General features: G+C 36.1%; 2 protein-coding genes and 2 non-coding genes across 5 annotated transcripts in view; 1 reads left to right on the top strand and 3 right to left on the bottom strand.

Moving 5' to 3' along the window:
• Nucleotides 1-2,608: 2,608 nt before the first annotated feature.
• On the bottom strand, nucleotides 2,609-4,508 carry LOC133847041 (homeobox protein abdominal-A-like). The gene has a single exon (XM_062281788.1). It carries the CDS (start codon nucleotides 4,506-4,508, stop codon nucleotides 4,203-4,205), a length of 306 nt encoding a protein of 101 aa, XP_062137772.1. The 3' UTR covers nucleotides 2,609-4,202.
• The window catches only part of LOC133847040 (paxillin-B), a 78,151-nt gene continuing 61,590 nt past the window's right edge, over nucleotides 4,387-20,947 (bottom strand). The window contains exons 1-4 of one of the 2 annotated variants that reach the window (XM_062281785.1): nucleotides 14,731-15,116; nucleotides 14,181-14,656; nucleotides 13,992-14,117; nucleotides 4,387-4,926 (exon numbers count right to left, since the gene is read on the bottom strand). In XM_062281785.1, the coding sequence (XP_062137769.1) occupies nucleotides 4,524-4,926; nucleotides 13,992-14,117; nucleotides 14,181-14,656; nucleotides 14,731-15,027 (1,302 nt within the window). In that variant the 5' untranslated portion in view covers nucleotides 15,028-15,116 and the 3' untranslated portion in view covers nucleotides 4,387-4,523. Of the gene's footprint in view, nucleotides 4,927-13,991; nucleotides 14,118-14,180; nucleotides 14,657-14,730; nucleotides 15,117-20,947 lie in introns of those variants that run through there. The other variant, XM_062281787.1, reaches the window with a different exon arrangement.
• Nucleotides 15,429-15,500, bottom strand: Trnap-cgg (transfer RNA proline (anticodon CGG)). The gene has a single exon. It is a non-coding gene; the product is annotated as a tRNA-Pro (tRNA).
• On the top strand, nucleotides 15,735-15,806 carry Trnat-cgu (transfer RNA threonine (anticodon CGU)). Its single transcript has one exon. It is a non-coding gene; the product is annotated as a tRNA-Thr (tRNA).

Here is a 20,947-nt window from a genome sequence, read left to right as displayed (position 1 = left end):
CACGCAAAGAGTATGAATGTTGAAAGCGACATGCCACATGCCACATGCCGCATGCCATATGCATCATCTGTCATACAGCTCGGCTCGGGATAATGTTGATAGCTCCCAGTTGAATCGCTGCGTACTTCAAAGTTTAAACAAATCGCTGAGGTATTAACAACTTGAACACTAATTTTAAATTAACTTTCTCTATCTTTGTTTCAGAAATGTTATATTAAATAATTTGTACATTCTTTTTCCACTAAAAATTGTGTTCTAAAGTGGAATGAACAAGCTTCTGAAATATTAAACAACACTTATTTAAAATTAACTTTATCTTTGTTTCAGAAATGTCATATGAAATATAAAAAAAAAATGTATACACTTTTTCTACTAAAAATTGTATATTATGTTCAACTTTAGTTTCATTAGCTTAATATTTTACCCCTTTCATATTATTTAAAGTATTTCAAGTATAAAAAAATTTAAATTTTCTGTTATTACTTTAACAATTCTTAAATCTAACAACGATATATTCAGCTACTGAGCTTTGCAGTCTTCATATTTCATATTCAACTTCTCAAATTATCATTATTTCATATTAAAATATTAAAAGGAAGTTTTGTTATACGTTATATTCACTTAACGGCCACGGTTTAAGCTATTAAGCGAGATATTTTTTGCCTAACATCTCATGAATAAATTGAACTACACAAATTGAGGCAGAATGGCAATAGAATTATTTCGGAAAAGTTGTTCAACAAATGAATATTATCAGCAGCTAAAGGCAGCTCAACTGGTTAATGCATTTATCCTAAACGATATTAATGCAGTTATAGATTTTTCATTAAAATTTGTAATCTTAGTTAAGCTTGAGTTTCATAACCTTAAAACGCTTAAGTAGTAAAGGTCAAATTAATCTGTAGCCATTTTCGTATTATTCAAATAAAGTGTTTCAAATATAAGAACCATTAAATTTTCTGTCATTATTTTAACAATTATTAAATCCAAGAACGATATATTCAGCTACTGAGCCTTGCAGTCTTCATATTTCATATTCAACTGTTCAAATTATCATTATTTTATATTAAAATACTAAGAGGAAGTTTTGCTTTACGTTATATTCACTTAACGGCAACAATTGAGGCGATTAAACGAGATATTAGTGCCTTACCTCTCATGAATAAGTTGAGCTGCAGGAATTGAGGCAGATTGGCAATAAAATTATATCGGAAAACTTATTCAACACAAGTACTCTAACAATCAGATCAATTTCTTGATGCCCTTATCCTAAACGACATTATTGCAGTTAAAAGTAGAACTCTTTTTCAAGTGTTTTTCCCACAAATATCATAAAGTTTCTTAACAGATTTATATAATCCACTTTTACCAAGTGTTTTATTTATTTATTTTATGATTTTATTCCCAAAATCAAAAAATTAACGGCAATAGTTGGGGCCATTAAGCGAGATGTTGGTGCCTAAAATCTCATGAATAAATTAAGCTGCAAAAATAAAAGTAGAGTCTCAATGAAATTACATTGGAAAAGTTGTTCAGCACAAGAATATTGATTAGAGAAAGAAGTACTCTAAACAGCAGCTCAACTTATTGATGCACTTATCCTAAATGACATTAATGCAGTTAGAAATGAAACTCTTTTCCAATAACAAAAGTCTTCAAAGCTTTTGTACTCACAAACGATTATAATCCCATTCTATAATCCATCTTCTCGAAGTGGTTTTTGCCACATTCATTCCCAAAATTAAAAAACTCTAGCAATAGTTGAGGCCACTAAACGACATATTGATGCTCAACATCCGATGAATAAGTTATACTACACAAATTGAAGCAAAATGGCAATAAAATTATTTTGGAGTTATTGTTTAGGACAAGAATATTGATTAGAGAAGGAAGTACTCTAAATAGCCGCTCAACTTATTGATGCACTTATCCTAAATGACATTAATGCAGTTAGAAATGAAACTCTTTTCCAATAACAAAAGTCTTCACAGCATTTCTTCTCACCAACGATTATAATCCCATTCTATAATCCATCTTCTCGAAGTGGTTTTTGCCACATTCATTCCCAAATCCAATTTAAAAATCAGTTTTGTTTTCAAATGTTTGTTAATTACATTTATTTTTATGTTTGATTGGTTTTTATGTGTTTTTTTTTTGTTGTTGTTGTGTTTTTTGTTTGTTTTGTTTTTGTTCTTCTCTTTGTTGTTTTTATTTTTTTGTCAGTTTTTGATTTTTTTTCTGGTTTTGTTTTGCGTTTATCTAGAATTGATCGCAACACTGCGCATTCTTCTTCTTCTTCTTCTTCATATTCATGCCATTCTAATCGGTACTATATCATTGTATGCGTATCTTAAATATTTAATATACATATATATATATATTTGTATTTTATTTTATTTATATTTAAATATTTACGTTTTGTTTTGATTCTATACGTTGCGCAATAAAAAAAATCTTTGCTTATGCATTTTACATTGATTTAACATACTAGTTATATTTATGATTATAGACGTAGGTTGGTATTGTTATATCATATATCATATATAATGTAATTAATGCATACATCTTGAATAGTTTTCTTTTTCTTTTTATTTTATTTTTTTTCGTATTTTGTTTTTTATATATTTTTTGCTTATCCACACTTTGGTTTTTTCTTTTCACTGCTTACACGATTAAATTTGTTATGTTTTTTTTTTTGTTTATTGGTTTTACACATTAATATTTTTGCTAGTTTATTAATCTTTTTTTGTTTTGTGAAAATTTTTGTATTTTTTGTAGTTAATTTAACGCTTAGTTCTTGTAATATTTATAGATTAAATGGAATCGCATGAGTGCTGACATTAAATATGCATATTGAATAATAATAATGATAATAAAAAAAAAATTGGGTTTATATCATATTAATAAATACATTTATATTGTAACTAGTTTCATTTTTTGTTTTATACACGTATCTTCTTTTTTCTTATATATTTCACTTATTTGTTTTCTATATTTCTATCTTTTTTTTTAATTTTTTTCTTGTTTTTTTTACATTTAGTCAAAAAAAAATAGAGTTGATGTTGTTGTTGATGATGATCTTTTAGCCTCGCGCACTAATTAAACTTAAATAATAATCAACAATGTGGCTCTAACAGACTTCAAAATGAACGCGAAAATTAATCGTTTATTGTACACATATAGAAAATGATTAAATATAGTTATTTACACATTAACAAAATGCCAATGAATCTGCTTTGCTTCTCTTTTCCCACTTTACACTTTTACATCTGGCGGCTTTCGATTCCAAATGGTGATAAATTAAAAGCAAACGACACATAAATAAAAGAAACTAAAAATTATCAAAAAAAAAAGAATATATATATATAATTGTTTATGTATATTGGTCGGTGGGGATGTTTAACAATTATTACAAAGTTATTTCTGTTTTCTTCGTTTTTCGAAATAAACATATTAAATAATAAGTAAAACCATTTGAAAAAAGTTACATTTTCTTCTCAAGTAAATTTGAATTTTTATGCCGCATTCTTTTTTTTTTTTTTTTTTGGCACTGCTTTGAATTAGATTTGGCACCGCACGCTTCGAGCGTAAAAAATAAAAATTATGAAAAAAAAAATGTATATTTATATTTATGTATACTTTATATAAATGTGTTTATTTATATATCGATTTCGATATACAAAGCGGTGATGCGTGACTTAAAAGATAAAAAAAAAACTTGGTATCTTTAAAATGTAACAATATTTGTTATTTGCATATTAACTAAATTTGTATTTTGTGTTTGTTGCACGCAAAATATTTACATGTGTTCAAAGTGAGAGAAAAAATAAAGTAAAAGTTGCATATTGTCGCTTACATTGTTAAATGGATTCAATGAACATTGTTTTTTGTTTTTGTTTGTGTGTGTGAGAGAACTTATATGCTGTTTATATAGTCGTGTAGCATATAGGATATACATACATAGTAGTAAGTAGTTATAGATAAGATTTGATGTGTATGTGAGAGAAATGAGAACATATTCAATTATAAACTAAGAAACTTTAACTCAGTCAAAGCGAAACGAACATTTTATGGTTTTACATTTTTAGGCATAACTACACAAACAATCTGTGTACTTCATATATACTATATATATATATTTATATATCGATAAGTCGATAACTATATCGTGGTTGCTTGTCTAGATTCTCGACGGGGGCGATTTAGTTGCGATTGTAAAACTTTCGCTGATAGCGTTTGCAGCCGCTTCCGACGCTGCCACCGCCACCGCCTCCCACTCCGCCCACGCCCACGCCCATGCCCACGCCCATTCCCATACCCATGCCCAAGCCCATGAGCTGCTGCTGCTGCTGCTGTTGGTGATGCTGTTGCTGCTGCTGCTGTTGTTGTTGCTGCTGCTGCTGCTGATGATGCAACCCAAAGCCAGCTGAGCCATAAAACTGCTGACCAGCGTTGACATTCCCATTGCCACCGCCACCGCCAACGCTGCTGCTGCTGCTGCTGCTCATGCCCAGGGCTTTATTTTAGCTGGACGCCCCCAGTTGATTCTTCATATGCGCGGCGGCAGCTGCAGCCGCTGCGGCAGCAGCAAACGGTGATCCAACGCCGCCTCCGCCGCCGCCGCCAGTCGGTGTCTGTGGCCCGTTGTTGTTGTTGTGATCGCCCGGCGTGCGCGGACCATTCACCATACCACCACCGCCCCCGCCATTGACAGCGCCACCGCCGCCCCCGGGACCGCCGCCCAGCAGACCGCCGGCAGCTCCTTGCGCGCCCGCTGCTCCGGTGGGTGAGCCTTGGCCCAGGGAGGAGACGTGACGCTTGAGCATCGGATGATTGGCCATGGAGGCGAACACCAGACGCTCCTCGTAATCGTATTCGCAGAGTATCTTGTTCTCACACAGATAGAAGCGATCGCCAACGCAGAATCTGCAAAGAAGAACACAAAAGTTAGTCAAGTTTTGTGGAAAGTCAACAAAGTTTTCTTAATGTAATCCATCTGTTCGTACATTTAACAACTGAGAAAGCTTTCAATAAAACCATATTCGACAAATATACCAAAAAACATACTACAATATACCAGATAATTTAATATATTAATATATTACACTCGAAATATACCATAGAGTACAAAATATACCGAATTTATATATTAAAGAAGTATCATGTCAGCACACCTAAATAAATATTTATTGCTGAGAAACTAAAAAGTTTAAGGATACCTCAATTTGTTGATATATGTAAACCGTTATATCAAAAATAAGTTTTACACAAATCCCAATTTTACTGAGGTATATATAATATATTGTAAGTGCAATCGAGTGAAATAGCTCTAAATATTCAACTAAGTAAACTTGTATGCTTTTCTGTCTAAACAATTAGAAATATCATTAAATCTATCTTAAATATAAAGTAAACAAAAATGTAATCATATTCTAATAAGCTCCGATTTTCTTCCTTAATTATTACTCATAGCATAACAACTAAATTGCTTGCGAGTTATTCTATGTTGAAGAAAGTTACTTAAGTAAAACACTGTTCCCAAATGAGCGAAATAAATGACGTGCAAAACAAATGTATTTTCGAAAATGCCGCAAATTTAAGTGTGACCGTTTTAAGCAACCGTTGTGTGCCTAAATTTGACACGGAAATTGTAAAAAGAAGTGGAATTGAGCGAAAAAAAGCGATTTAATTCATCTGAGAACAGTTCTTAAGGTCGCATTTCAAGTTTACTTTTTAAAGTCATTGATTGATCAATATTCTAATTAGCAGTTTCACATCCACAACTTAGCAAACTATGAAGTTGTGCAAATTTATTCTAAGTAAAATCCTAAATTTATACCTAAACATATTAATATTATTTATGCCTCTGCAAATCTAAAAAAAAACTCAAACAAAAAGTTTAATTGTGAGTCTTTGGCTTTAAATAATGTTGTATTACACAATTGAGCACAATTGCTGTGAAAGAGTTTTTCCAAGTTGGCAGCAAGTTGACGAACGCTGTGCAGCAACAGGAACTGGCAACTGGAAACGATTTTTCCAGATGCTTAAACCAGCGAGCGAGCAAAAGTGAAAAGGAGGCGAGTCAAGCCGACAAACAAAGACGTCAATTGACAACAGGTAACTGGCAACTGTTTGAGGCAAACTCCCGAGTTGTCAGAAACAAAAGGAGTCCAGCTGAAGACAAGCTAAGGGACACACAATATACGCTCTGTGGCAGTGGCAAAGGAAGTCAGATAAGCATTTGAAAATGTCGCTGCAATGTCAGGAAATGCTGCACAGAGATCTGGCCAAGCCAAAAAAAAAGAAAACGACAGAAGAGCACAGGAAGAGGAACAGCAGTAGACGGGTTTACTCCCAAGTTCCGCTTCAGTGGAGTGCAGTGCATTCAACCGATTGCAAATGAAGTCGCTTTCGCTCTCCCTCTCTCTTCCTCTTCCTCTCTGCCTCTCTTCCCTCTGTGTGTGGGTGCAACTTGAAGCCCTTTGTCAAAATATTTATGTTAGCACCTGTGCAAGGATGACAAGAACGAGCAAACACCCAGAGTGCATCCATCCCACACATGGCAAAAGTTGCGATGCCTCCGCAACAGTTTCCCCAATATGAGCACAGTTCGCATTACAAGGCAAACAAGAAAAAGCGACCAAGAGTTGAAGGCAACGCTAGCCGACCTAGAGAATACACTAATTAAATACATAAAGCTTTTAGTTTCATATTTTCCTTATGATAATATTTTTGAACAGCTCATTTGAATAAAAATATTCATTATATTTCTTCCACATAAAGCTTTGAATAAAAATATTGATTAATATTTCCTATATATTTTCAGTTATGTTTTTACTTGTGTGTTTAATATCTTTAAAGTTCTTTTGTTAATAAATTTTGTTTGAATATTGCCTATATACATATATACTGACATACAAGATTATCTGTATACCCGCTGAAGCTGAACTTTATACTGAAATCTGGTATGTTTTGCGCGTTATGGTATATTTTGAATTAGGGACTAATATCAATATACCAAATATAGCATAGTTTAGAATTTTTACGGTATTTTTATTTACAATATTTTCAGAATATTTTAAATGAGGCAATACATCAAAATACCAAAGTTAGTCATTGGTTTATTTCAGTATTTTTGTGGGATTTTAATTTAATATATTTTTGAATGTGAGACTATATCAATAAAGCCATCGATATTTTTGATATTTTGCGGTATTTAAATTTAGTATATTTTTCAATGTACATCTACATCAATATACCAAATATAGACCTCGATATATTGTAATGTTTGCGGTATTTTAATTAGTATATTTTTAGTATATGGTCTACATCTACATCAATATACCAAATATAGACATCGATATATTGTAATGTTTGCGGTATTTTAATTAGTATATTTTTAGTATATGGTCTACATCTACATCAATATACCAAATATAGACATCGATATATTAGAATGTTTGCGGTATTTTAATTAGTATATTTTTAGTATATGGTGTTTTTTGTACTGTAGTTTTTTTACTTGTTTTACTTAGGATTTTTAAAGTTATATTTTGCATCAGGCTACATTATTCTTTAAGAAGTATAAATATACACTTTTAAATACATATATTTTAAGCACCTTACATTATTTTATTAGCAATACTAATCGATGCTTTAACTTCATCTTCGCAATACTAAACTCAATGGAAGTGCAAATTTGGAGGCTTAGTCAAAGTAATCTTGTGAAAATATTAAACAAAAAATGGCTATTTATATTTTCCAATGTCAAAAATGTGGCTCCATAAAATGTATTCCATAAACAGTACAAAAACAAATAAAAATTTCATAGCATACTTTTTTGCGCCAATGAAAGTATGAATATTCTTTCTTTTCTTAAGATTTATAGAATTTCGTCTTGATTAAATCAGTAATCTGCTAGCAACAAGAAAGGTAACTTAAACTAATCATAAATGGAACACTCGATAAAGCAGTTAAACTTAATAATTAAATCAAATTATTATCTATATCATTTACTTTTTGTTTGCTAGTTGAAAGTCCAGCTTGTTGGCATTGTCGTCATTGCTGACGCTTTTTCTAGTGCAACATCATTTGTGTGTTTGACAAGTACTACATGCTGCCCCATCTGTGGCAGCAAGCGAGCGAGAGAGAAGAGAAGATAAGAGCGGGAAGAAGGGAGAAGTGTACCCCAGGGGTGGAGCAGTGTCCGGGGTGGGTGGGGCAGGGGTAAAGCAGCTTACAGCAGACTTACAGCGGATATGAAATTTGGCTTTTGATTTACGTCAACGTTTTTCTTTCTTTCTTTTTCTTCTCGTTGTATTTTTGATTTTTTGGCTGCCAGCAGCGTTGCAGCAGCAAATCGATTGACGGACTGACTACAAATGGGAGTGTGTGTGTGTATGAGGAGGCGTGGCATATTGAGTGTGCCTGCATGTATGTGTGTGGGTGTGTGTCGTCTACATGAAAAACGCTTTGTTTATCTACCAAAACAACAAAAAATGAGTCGAGTCAACAAAGTATGGACAACGCAAAAAAGCAACAAACAAACTTTTTTTTGGCATTGAACGCACCTGTGACATGCACACCACATCATCAGACATGTGTGTGTGTGTGTGTGTATGTGTGTGTGTGTGGAACTCGCACATCCGGGCAGCGAAGACCAACAACAAATTGTCAACAGGAAATACAAAAATTGCAAAAATGGCGCACGTTGTTCTTGTCCCTCTCACTCCTACTCTTTCTCTCTGTCTCTCGCTGTCTCCAGCACAAGATTCGCTGGCAAACTTCGCGCTCCGCTGGCCCTCCACTTCCCCTTCCCCTTCCCCTTGCGTTGCTGCCACTCAACTGACGACGACGACGACGTCATCGATGCTGGCGACAGGAAATTATGCAAACTTTTCACCAACAACATAAAAATAAAAAAACGCAGCAACAACAACAAATTTGATGCACTTTACCTCAACAATAAAAAAAAGTAAAAAGTAAATACAAAAAAAAAAAAAAAAAAAAAAACATGCAAAGCGACTTTCAGTGTGTGGCAAGTGAAGGCCCGCATTTTTAATGTGAAATGTGCGACCAAACACACAACACAACAACAATTGCAAAAATCGTTGCAAGAGTTGCCCGCTGGCGATGCGGCCACGCCTCAATGACTTTTTCGGCAATTGAATTAATTTACGTAAAAAATTGATTAGCCTCAACGGGCAACGAACAACGAGTTGTATATTTTTGTCTGTTGCAATGATTGTGACGATTGAAGTTGCTGCAACAAGCATAAACGGAAGGGAGATATATTTAGCAGGCCACTTTGATAGCGCATTATCACATAGCAGGCAGCTACAACAATCTCATAGCAGCCAGCTACAGACAGTTGCTTAATAGTCAAGCGATCGGCAAGAATAACAAAAAACTGTTAGTAGTGTGTTAAAGTAGCAACAAAGCAAAGTGAAATAAAATAAATGAAGTTGGAACAAGTATCAAGAAACAACACAAACATTTAGCAGATAGCTTTTATAGCTCAGCAGCTACAGCTTAACAGTTAAGTGATCGGCAAACTATTAGCAGTCTGTTAAAATAGCAGATAATCGAAATGGAATACAATAAAATAAGTTAGAGAAAGCATCAACAGAGAGCGCAAACATTTAGCGGGCAGCTACTAGAGCGCATTATCACATAGCAGGCAGCTACAACACTCTCATAGCAGCCAGCTACAGACAAGAGATCAGCAAGTTTAACAAAAAACTGTTAGTAGTCTGTTAAAGTATAGCAAAGTGAAGTAAAGCAAATGAAGTTGAAACAAGCATCAAGAAATTAACAAACATTTAGCAGACAGCTTTTATAGCTCTCAATCGATTTCACAACAGCCAGCTACAGCTTAACAGTTAATATTGTAGTTAACTGATCGGCAAGCTATTAGCAGTCTGTTAAAATAACAGATAACAAAATGAGTTAAGAGAAAACATCAACATTTAGCGGGCAGCTACTAAAGCACATTATCACATAGCAGGTAGCTACAAAACTTTCATAGCAGCCAGCTACAGACCTAACAGTCAAGCGATTGGCAAGTTTAACAGAGGTAGCAGCAAAGCGAAGTGATATAAAATAAATAAAGTTAGAACAAGCATCAACGGACAGTATAAACTTTTAGCAGATCACTATTGTATCTCATTATCACATAGCAGGCAGCTAGAAAAGTTTCATAGCAGCCAGCTACAGTTTAACAGTCAAACGATCGGCAAGTTTAGCTCAAAGTAAAGCAAAAAATTAGAATTCTGTGAAATTCGCAACTTTCTGGAAATATGTACAATTGAGAAATATAGTAAAATAATGAAATTTGAAATTTGAAAATTTTATATTTTACGTTTACTTGCATTTAGTGTAAACAAAAATACAAATATAAATACAAAAATGTTGCTATTGCATTTTGTAAAAATAATAATATAATATTATTTTTCTGAATTTTTAATTTATGCATTAGTAGCTACAACTAAATAAACTCTGACCAAAGTAAATTTGAATATTTCACAACATTTAATTAGCATAAAAAAATGAAATTAGTTCTAGCGTGCATTAAAATAATTTACAAAAATTTGAATAAACGCTCGATATATATTTCAATTGTTGACTAGTCGCTGCAGTTGCAGTTGCAGCTGCAGCTGCAACACATGCCACAAGAGTTGCCCCAAACTCCGGCCACAGCCCCGCTGCCCGTTGCTGTTACATTTTTAAAGCCAATTTTCGACAATGCCAAACAAAAGCAGCGCATGAAAGGGGAGAGGAAAAGAGGAAGGGGAAGGGGAACTGCGATTTTTAACAATATGCCAATATGTTTTAACATTTATTTCAATATTTTTTGGTGTATGGCCAATGCCGTGTGGCGGCATTTTTAATATTTAATGCGATTCGTTGTGCAGCATGTGGGGGGCATGCGGCATGTGGCATGTGGCACGACTGAGGCGGCATTATTAATGCAAAGGGCACCAAAATAAAAGAAAGCAAGACCAACAGCAAGCCAAAAAAAAAACGAGTAAAACTTCATACATATATAAATATATATTGTCCGAGAGAGAGAGGCTCGCACGTTGAACTTTAAAACTCTCCAGAGTGACATTCCAGAAATTGGCCAAATGCAATAAATTTTGGCACAACAAAAAACCAAATGCGCTTCGGCTTCGGCTTCGGCAATCGGCAAGTTGCCACTTGATGGCACCCCAAAGGGTTAAGATGAGATGGAATCAAATATGCCACGGAAATTTATGCGGTTTTCATAGAAATCCAATGGCACTTAAGGGGTTGACTTCACTTCTTTCCCCTCGCTTTCCGCTTTCCGTCCGTTTTCTACCCTGCTTTCCCACCACCCACCCACTCTCTCTCTCCCCTTTTGGCGACGACAACCAGCTTGTAAATGATGTCAATTTGTTGTTGTTATTGCTGATGTTTGTGCATAATAATAAAATTCTAAGTGCCATTTCGGCCATGTTTATTGGCCAAAGATTAAAAAGGGATTTCTCGAGGCAAGTGCGTGTGTTTCTAAGTTGTTGCTGTTGATGGGCAAATGGCCCATAAAAAATGCGCAATTGCCTCACATTTAGCGGCAGGTATTCGGTAAGAAATCAGTTGCATATTGCACTAAAATTATCAATAGCAATTGCTAACAAACAACTCATTTTTATACCCGCTACCCATAGGGTAGAAGGGTATTATAACTTTGTGCCGGCAGGAAATGTATGTAACAGGTAGAAGGAGGCATTTCCGACCCTATAAAGTATATATATTCTTGATCAGCGTCAACAGCCGAGACGATATAGCCATGTCCGTCTGTCCGTCCGTCCGTCTGTCCGTCTGTCCGTCTGTCCGTATGAACACCTAGATCTCAGAGGCTATAAGAGATAGAGCTATCATTTTTTTTCGACAGCATTTGTTATGTTTGCACGCAGATCAAGTTTGTTTCAAATTTTTGCCACGCCCACTTCCGCCCCCGCAAATCAAAAAAATCGAATAACAAGCGTAATTTTAAAGCTAGAGTTACGAATTTTGGTATATACAGTAATAACTATAGTAGTTATGATCCCTGAAAATTTGGTTGCGATCAAATAGAAATTGTCGAAGTTATTAAAGAAATACTTTTGTATGGGCAAAAACGCTTACTTACTAGGGGTCTGAGTTGCTTTGGCTGACAATCTGGTATATTATGCCGTCTATGGTATATTTTGAATGCGGTACTATATCGATATACCACATATACTATTTGGTATATTTTTAGTATTTTTGCAGTATATTTGGTATATTTTGAGAATAATACCGCAAAATATATTGCTTTTATTCAAAATGGGTAGCGGGTATCTCACAGTCGAGTACACTCGACTGTAGCTTTCTTACTTGTTTTGTTTTACTTTAGAATATAAAATTTGGTCACCAAATTTGCAAAACTTTTTAAACTTAACATAATGATTAGTCGAATAGAAATTCAAACTTTGCAAAATAACTATAATATGTTGATGTTTATAATTATTAATTAATTATAGCTAGATAGATAGATAGATACATAGATATATAAATATATAGATAGATAGAAAGATAGATCAAAAATCACACTTAGCAGCATAACCGATTGACACGTTTTTTAATGCTTACTCAATATTGAACAGATTCTCATTTCATTCTATTTGTTTCTTGGTAATCAGTAATCAATGCGTGTAAAAGAAAAATAAGAAAGAAATCTATGTCTAGATTTATAGTAGCTAGATGAAAGCAAAAATTACTAAAATTGATCTGCAGCAAAGTGTTTTAAGCCATTTATTTAGGGGTGATTTTGTGCCTAGTTTCGTAATATTCAAAGTTTGTGTGTAGCAGGCAGCTTCAAAACTTTCATAGCAATCAGCTGCAAACAGCGATCAGCCAGCTTAACAAACAGCTGTTCAAAGTTTGTCTGTTATCGTCCCTATCTTGAAGATTATCTTAATAGCAACAATATGAAATGATGAAATGTAGTAACAATGTTTGTTGCGCTAAAAGTTGCTGCAATAAACATCAACGGACAGCACAAACTTTTAGCAGGCCACTTTGATAGCGCATTATCACATAGCAGTCAGCTACGAAACTTTCATAGCAGCCAACTACACACAGTTCCTTAAAAGCGATTGGCAAGCAGAAGCAAGGTGAAATTAAGAAATTAAACAAAGCGAACTAGAACAAGCCTCAACGAACAGCACAAACATTTAGCAAGCAGCTCATATAGCGCATTATTGCATAGCAGTCAACTACAACACTTGTATAGCAGTTAGCTGCAGTCTAGTGAACGAGAAGCTTAATATAAAGCTCTTCAAAGTTTGTCTGCAACTGTCCCGATCTTGAAGATAATCTTAATAATAGCAGTATGACATTATGATCTTTGTGATGAGCACAAAATGTAGTTACAATGTTTATTGCTATCAAAGTTGCTGTAACAAGCATCAACGGACATCACAAACATTTAGCAGGCAGCTAGTGAAACGCTTTGTCATATAGCAAGCAGCTACAAAACTTTCGTAGCGGTCAGTTACAAACAGTTGCTAAACAGTCAAGTGAACGGGAAGCTTAATAGAAAACGCTTAGAAGCTTGTCTGCAATTGTCTCGATCTTGAATATAATCATAATAATAGCACTATGAAATTATGATATTTGCGCTGAACAAGCCTCAACGGACAGCTAAATGTTTGAGCAAGCAGCTCTTATAGAGCATTATCACATAGCAAGCAGCTACAAAACTATCATAGCAGTCAGTTACAATTGATGATAAAAGATGTTTAATCAGATTTGTCGCTTAAAAAGCACAATTTCAGATAGCTGATACAAAATAGTAAACTAGAATGAAGACTTCCACTATTATAGCTTAGATCTATGTTATATAGCTGCTATAGTAAACTAGAATGAAGACCTGCACTATTATAGCTTATAAATCAGTTGACTTATATAGCTTAGATCTATGTTATATAGCTGCTTAGAAAACTCACCTATGATTGCATTGCTGGCACGCAAAGCACTCCAGATGGTAGACATTGGTGCGGGCTCGCATCACCATCTCGAAGGCTGGAATGACTTTGCTGCATGCGGCACAGTAGCCCGTGTTGCCAAATAATCTGCACCAAAGAGAATTAAATGCAATTAAGTGCAATTCAATGAATCGAATAATAAAAAATTACCTCAAGTAGTCGCGTTTGCAGAGCATTAGATTGCCCTTGGTGTAGAGCGTGGAGCCGACTTCGCCGAGGCGACAATCACAGCAGCCGCATTTGAGGCAATCCTCGTGCCACAGCATGTCGAGGGCGCGGAGAAGATAACGGTCTTGGATGTGCTTGCCACAGCCGGCGCATAGTTGGCTGCCATTGTTGTTGTTGTTGTTGTTGTTCGCCGCCGCAGCGATGCTCTGCACATTGCTGTTGTTGTTATTGTTGTTGTTGGTATTGTTGTTGTTGTTATTGTTGACAACAACATTGCCATTGCTTAGACCATTGTTGTTATTGTTCTGCCCATTGTTGTTGTTCTGCCCGTTGTTGTTCATGTTGCCGGCCGATTGCTGCTGCTGCTGCTGTTGTTGTTGCTGCTGCTGCTGCTGCTGTTGATTGGATGTAAGCCCGACAAGTCCGGGTTCAGTTTTAGTTATATCCATAGTCATCATCTGCAAAGAATGAGAAAGAGAAAGGTATATTAGTTATGCTGCTGCTTCTTCTTATTGCAAAGCGTGCTTTATACATTAAGCTGACTGATGCTCTGAAAATAGTCTTCGTAGATCGAAGGCGTTATTCTTTTCGCCCAGTTCCTGTTTAACTCTTTGCGTTTGTTCTCTCTGCAAAAGCGTTTATTGCTATTGCTGTTGTTGTTGTTGTTGTTGTTGTTGTGGTCACTGCATGGTAACTCGGAGACTTCAATGCCGTCGAACGTTTCATTTGTGAGTATTACGGGCGCAATGAAATGATCCTCGCAACGAAAATCTATGCAATGCTCGTGGCCAGTGAATGTATAATCGAAATGAATGGGATAGAACGACATGGCCACAATAAAAAAAAGCAAAGCTACACGCTGCTCTCACAAAAACACACAAAGATTCGTAAATAAATATGAAAACGAAAAGCGTCACAACTCAAGTGCTCGACAACGATCTAACATAACGGCATTTAGCAGCTGCCACATGGCAGTGTTGAGCAATGCCACTAACAGACGGCGGCGCTTTTGCAAATCACATTTTGCCAATGCAATTTTTGTGTAGCATACTTTCGGGTGGCGCACTAAAATATGTCAACACACAAATGCACAAGCCAAAAACAGTGACGATATAAATTATGCAGTTTCTAGTTATTGAAAGTAATTTATAGAATTGTAATTTCTAAAAAAATATTTTACAATTATTGATTTTATTATTAAATTGAAAAAAAAAAAATGGAATGGTAAGCGGGCTCGTCCGGGAGTTGAACCCGGGACCTCTCGCACCCGAAGCGAGAATCATACCACTAGACCAACGAGCCGATGTCTGCGTGGCCGCCATAAACACAACCTAAATGCCAGCTGGCAAATATCTTAACTCCCGACCTTGACACGATCTCAACACAAAGAATTTGCAAAGCCACAGTTTTAGCTATTTTTAGCATCAAACACGAGCTTTGAGATCGTTGAGCGCTAAGTGTGCGCGTGGGCGTTCTAGGCCTTTGTCTTGCGAGTCCTTGTCATGGCTGCTTTAAGTGACATGCGTTTGACAGCTGGCCTCTTTAGCTCAGTGGTAGAGCACTGGTCTCGTAAACCAGGGGTCGTGAGTTCAAACCTCACAGGAGGCAGATGTGCAATTCTTTTTCACTCTTTTTACGTTTTTTTTTGACGTTGCAATTTGCTGACTGCCGCAGCTCGGTTACGATAACAGTGCAAGGAAGAAAGAGAAAGAGAGAGAGAGAATGGCAACAACGATTTAAAATAACGAGATTTATGACAAATTGGCATTGGCATGGCATGGCCTGGTGTGGTGTGGTGTGGTGTGGCATGCCACAAGCGAGAGACAACCCAGAGCCAGAGCCCAAAACAATTGAGGCCAAAAAGCAAAGCGCTAAATACTTAGTTTGTTGCAAATTTTGCCGTTTTTCCCCATGCACTGGGCGAAACCCCAAAAACGCTGCTGGGGCAGTGGTGGCATGTGGCATGTGTCGATGTCGATGTCGATATGTCGCTGTCGCTGTCGATGTTGGTTGTCTGCGTCGTCGTCTATGGGCAAATGCACCGCATTAAGCCGCCGCCATGTAGCGCCAACTGTGACCCGATGGCCTTGGGGGCACACACATACTGTGGCTGTGGCTGTGGCTGTGGCATGTGGCAAGCGGGAGGGGAATGAGGCAACTGCTCATGCAGCTGCTGGCAATGACTTTAATTAGACGTCGAGAGTCGCCTGGGCGGCAGTGTCAAAAACTCATCAACTGTTCGACGGCCTGCGGCATGCAACATGCGGCATGCGGCATGAGACGGCCTCATAAAAATTCAATCAAATCAATTTATGTAAATTTAACGCCGACCAAACCAAACAATCACACTGACCAAGTCAGCTAACAACTTTTTTCGTTGGCCAGCGGAGAGAGAGAGAGAGAGAGAGAGAGAGAGAAGTTGCATGCCACACAGTGCATTGTTATTTAGTTTAGACAAAATGAATTGAATGCTAAACGCCGGCAACGTTTTCATATTCGCATTTCATTTGGCATTTGGCATTTGGCATTGGCCATGCCACATGCAACACAATGCAATTCAATAGCTTCTGTCTGTGCTGTGTCTGTGTGGCAAGCTCTGCTGGGGCATTGCCACATGCCGCATTTTATCGGCGACAGCGCATTCATTCAGCATTCATAGTTCTCTCTCTCTCTCTCTCAATTAATTTATGCATTACATTTTCCCCCCACTTTTCTATTTCCCCCTCTCCCCCTTCCCCCTTCAAAAAATAGTGCTTTTCAATTTGCATGCAATTTTTGAATAGATTTTCCCAGCGATTTGAGCCGACGACGATTTGACTGCATTGTTTCATTCCATTTCATTTGGCGTTCCATTCCGCCATTCCATAACGATTTGCTTTAAGTATGCAAAATACCCCGATTTTTTAATTATTTAATTAGACTGCAAATAATGCTATTAGCGCATCATTAACAACGACTTTTGGATACCCTACACAGAGAGAAACAAATCTAGATTGAACAAATCTTAAAAAGAATAAACTTCATTTTTAGATTTTTAGGTTAAAACAATTTGAAATCTAGAATTTTATGCTAAATTTGCATTTTAAGATTAAAAACATTTTATTTTAAGATTCAAATCTTTATTCAAGAATGTTTTATTTGAGATTGAAAAGTAGATTTCAGATTTTTAGTAAATTTTCAATCTTGATTTAAGAATAAACCTTCTTGATTAAAATCTTTCTTTAATTCTTATTTATTTCATTATTATTTCTTTTATTCTTGATGAAAAAGTAGATTTCACATTTTTTAGTAGATTTTCGGTCTTGATTGAAAAATAAATCTTCTTGATTGAAGTCTTTCTTTAAAAATATTTTATTTGAGATTAAGAAATATATTTCACATTTTTTAGTAGATTTTCAGTCTTGATTTAAGAATAAACCTTCTTGGTTCAATTTAGACATAGAAATAATTTTGATTTTAAAACGTTTTTTTGTTTCTGTGTATAAAGTACTAATAAATATTATGGTGAGAAATGAATATGCAATTTTTGAAATGTATTTTGTATAACTAATTAAATTCACTTTTCAAATATTTGCATAGTAAATTGAATGATGTAAAAATACTATAATTACTTATTGAATAGCGACGCACTTGATAAATAATTGCCGTTAAAACTTTCGTTGAAAGTTGCCCACTTTCAGAGCAGTTAAGCCTTTACCAACACTGGCCTAGAGGGAGGGGGTCAAGGGGAGGGTTAAACGGAAGCGACACCGATACCGAGAGGGGGGCAAACTAATTGCGCGGCTAGTGCGCTCATTACAGCCAATCAATATTCAAATTTCGACTGCGAGCAAGAAAAGAGCAAGCAACCCCTTTCTCTCTCCCTCTCTCTCTTTCTCTCTGCCACCCCCAACCCCTAAAGGTTGGCCTGCGGCATTTTCACAGTTTAGTTTGCTAAGCGGATGACGTCCAGCCCTCTGTGCATCCGACAAACAAAAGAAAGGAAAAAAAAAAACCGAATTGTGAGCTTAAGAAGCGTTTGCGTTTGCGTTTCGTAACGTTTTTCGGTTCCGGCTCTATAATTATGCATATGCATGTGGTTAGGGGTTGTCAAAAGAGGGTGAAGAGGGAGGGGGTTTAAACCCTTTTTAACCCCAATTGCGGAAAGAGGGAAAATTACAGGTTTGCACGCAAGTTAACGGAAGTGACTTTGGTTATAAGAAACTGTCGCTTGCTGGCTCGAACCTACCCCCCAACCCCTAACCCCTTACCCCTCATTCCCCTCTCCCATAGAGTGGGTAAGTAGAACTATTATGGCCTGAAGTAGCGCCTGTAGTCTGAAATTAAGTTGATTTTGTGGTCAGTTATGTTTATGGTTTATTTATTTGGTTTACGACTTGCGACAAGGTTCCACTGCTGCAATTTTGTGTCATGTTTTATGCATCGGGGTTGTGCACCCTCTCGAAGGGTTTGGGGGGAGAGGTTGGAATATGGCAAATGTTGTCGCATGTCGTCATGTGGAGCGCATTTAATGACACTAATTAGTGGCCAAGGCTCATGTGACAAACGCGTTACGGCTATGCCAAGCAGCCCTCGTTTGGCAGCTGCCCCATCACCCCTCCACCCCCGTCAACCCCTCAGCAACCTCCTCCCTTACCCTTACAACCCCTTGTTGCACAGCTAAATGCTGCATATGCCTGCAACAGCTGCAAATCGGGAGCCCCAACTCTATCCCTCTCTCTCTCTCTCTCTCTCTCTCTCTTTTGAAGTGGCTGCTGCAGCTTCCGCCCGCTTCAGCCTCCCAACCCTTACCGTACAATTTCTCACCCTTAATTGGTAATTAATTTATTTTGCATAATTTTTCGCGCCGTTCGAAAGCACATTATGTTGCTGACAGCACTGCACTGGCCATAAAAGAGAGAGTGCAAAGAGAGACAGAGAGAGAGAGAGAGTGGAAGAGAGAGAGAGAGAGAGGTAAGGTTGGGGAGGCTCTGCTCTGGCAAACGCAATTTGTTTATTTTTGGTTTTGGGCTTCGTGCAACTGACGGACACCGCGAAAGGTGTCAAAAAGTGCGAATTAAGTGCGAATAAACGTGCTGAGCGTGCAAAGGCCACGCCCACAGACTGCCTGTCACCTGCCTCCCCCTGCAACACCTGCCCTTTTCTGTCTGTCTGTCTGTCTGTCCGTCCGTCTGTCTGTCTGACTGCGAGTTGCGTAAATTTGCATTGGCGCACAAAAATCACATAAATTAAATTTGCGCACGCAAACGCAACGCGAAAATTGATGCGAAAAATTATGGAAAATAATCAACTGAGCGATCAAGAATTACACACAAAACAAATTCCGTAATTCACACTTTATTCTTTATGCTTCGATGACAAATGTGAAAATGATTTATAAAGAAAAATTTACATTTTTTATATTTAAAAATAAATTTTCAGGCAACTTCAATTGAGAAATGAAAATAAATAATGAGAAATTAATAAATAAAAATGAATATGAAAATAAATTCTGAGCAAATATTTCATTTTATTGTCGAATGTTTGAATTTAAATTCTCAGAAAATATTTAGCGTGGAATTTTTAAATCATTTTTTGTATTTTGGGAAATTTTTATTTTCATATTTTTGATAATTTTAGAAAGCATGAAATTTTTAAAACATCTTTTGTAATTATGGAAAAGTTTATTTTCATATTATTGATAATTTTAGAAAACATAAAATCTTTAAAACATATTTTATAATAATGGAAATTTTTATTTGCATATTTTTTACTATTTTGTAAGCATAAAATGATTGAATTTATTATTTTTGTAGTCTCTAAAAAATAAATTATCTTTTAACTATTTTCTGCACTTTCAAGTAATTTATTCAGTTTAAAAAACTATTTATTCCTAAGACCTTGGACAGCTTTAAAATTTAGCTGCAATCTAAAAAAAAGTAAAAGAAAAAAATAATAAAGAGAGAAAAACACGTGAAAAAGTTCAATTTCAATGTCCTTTGACCATGCAAGGTTTCCGCGCACAAATTAAAAATTAAAAAAAAAATTACAACAAACTTAAGCAAAACAAAAGAGCGGAAAAACGCAACAGCAACAACAACAACGTACAGAAAAAAGACCAAAAAGAACAAAACAAAAACAAATTACAAGCAACAATGAAGAAATACGAAAAAAAAGTCAAGTGCGCGATATGGAAAATGAAAAACAACCAAAACAAAAAAAAAAAACTAAAAACAATGGCACAATACAATAAAAAAAATTAACAAGGCACGAAGAAGAAGAAGAAGCAGTAACTGAGAAGACGACGACGACGAACAAAAACAATCAAAATTCATTTTTAATTTTTATGCCATAAAAATGCAAACGAAGACTTTGCACAGAGCAAAGCAGAAGAGACCGAGAGCGAAAGAGACAGAGAGTGTGGTCACCAAAGCAGTGCACGAAACTGTTAGTCAAGTGATAGGTGGAATGGGGTGGGTGTTAAGGAAGAGAGGGAGCAAAGGCAAATGGCAAACATGTTTCGCGACAAGGAAAAAGTTAAGACGCCTTCCTGCTCTAACTCCTGCTTTTCCCTCATCACGTTCTACGTCACGTCACGACTGCGATTTTGCCTGGTCCATGTTAAATGTCCTTTGTTATGTATAATTTACATTCACTACACACACACACACACGCGCGCACACACTTGTATGTTTGTGTAAATATTATTTTTATTTTCGCTCTAGTAAATTCGCCTTTTGTTTTTCTGTGCTCTTCAAATAAAGTTTTGC

The sequence above is a fragment of the Drosophila sulfurigaster genome, chromosome X, assembly GCF_023558435.1.
Source record: "Drosophila sulfurigaster albostrigata strain 15112-1811.04 chromosome X, ASM2355843v2, whole genome shotgun sequence".
NCBI classification, from domain to species: domain Eukaryota; kingdom Metazoa; phylum Arthropoda; class Insecta; order Diptera; family Drosophilidae; genus Drosophila; species Drosophila sulfurigaster.
Note: the sequence above shows the minus strand (reverse complement) of the source record. Positions and strands in the feature narration are given on the sequence as shown.

What these genes read in the sequence shown, in the direction of transcription:
- LOC133847041 (XM_062281788.1), bottom strand. Translation starts at nt 4,508, where the DNA reads ATGAGCAGCAGCAGCAGCAGCAGCGTTGGCGGTGGCGGTGGCAATGGG.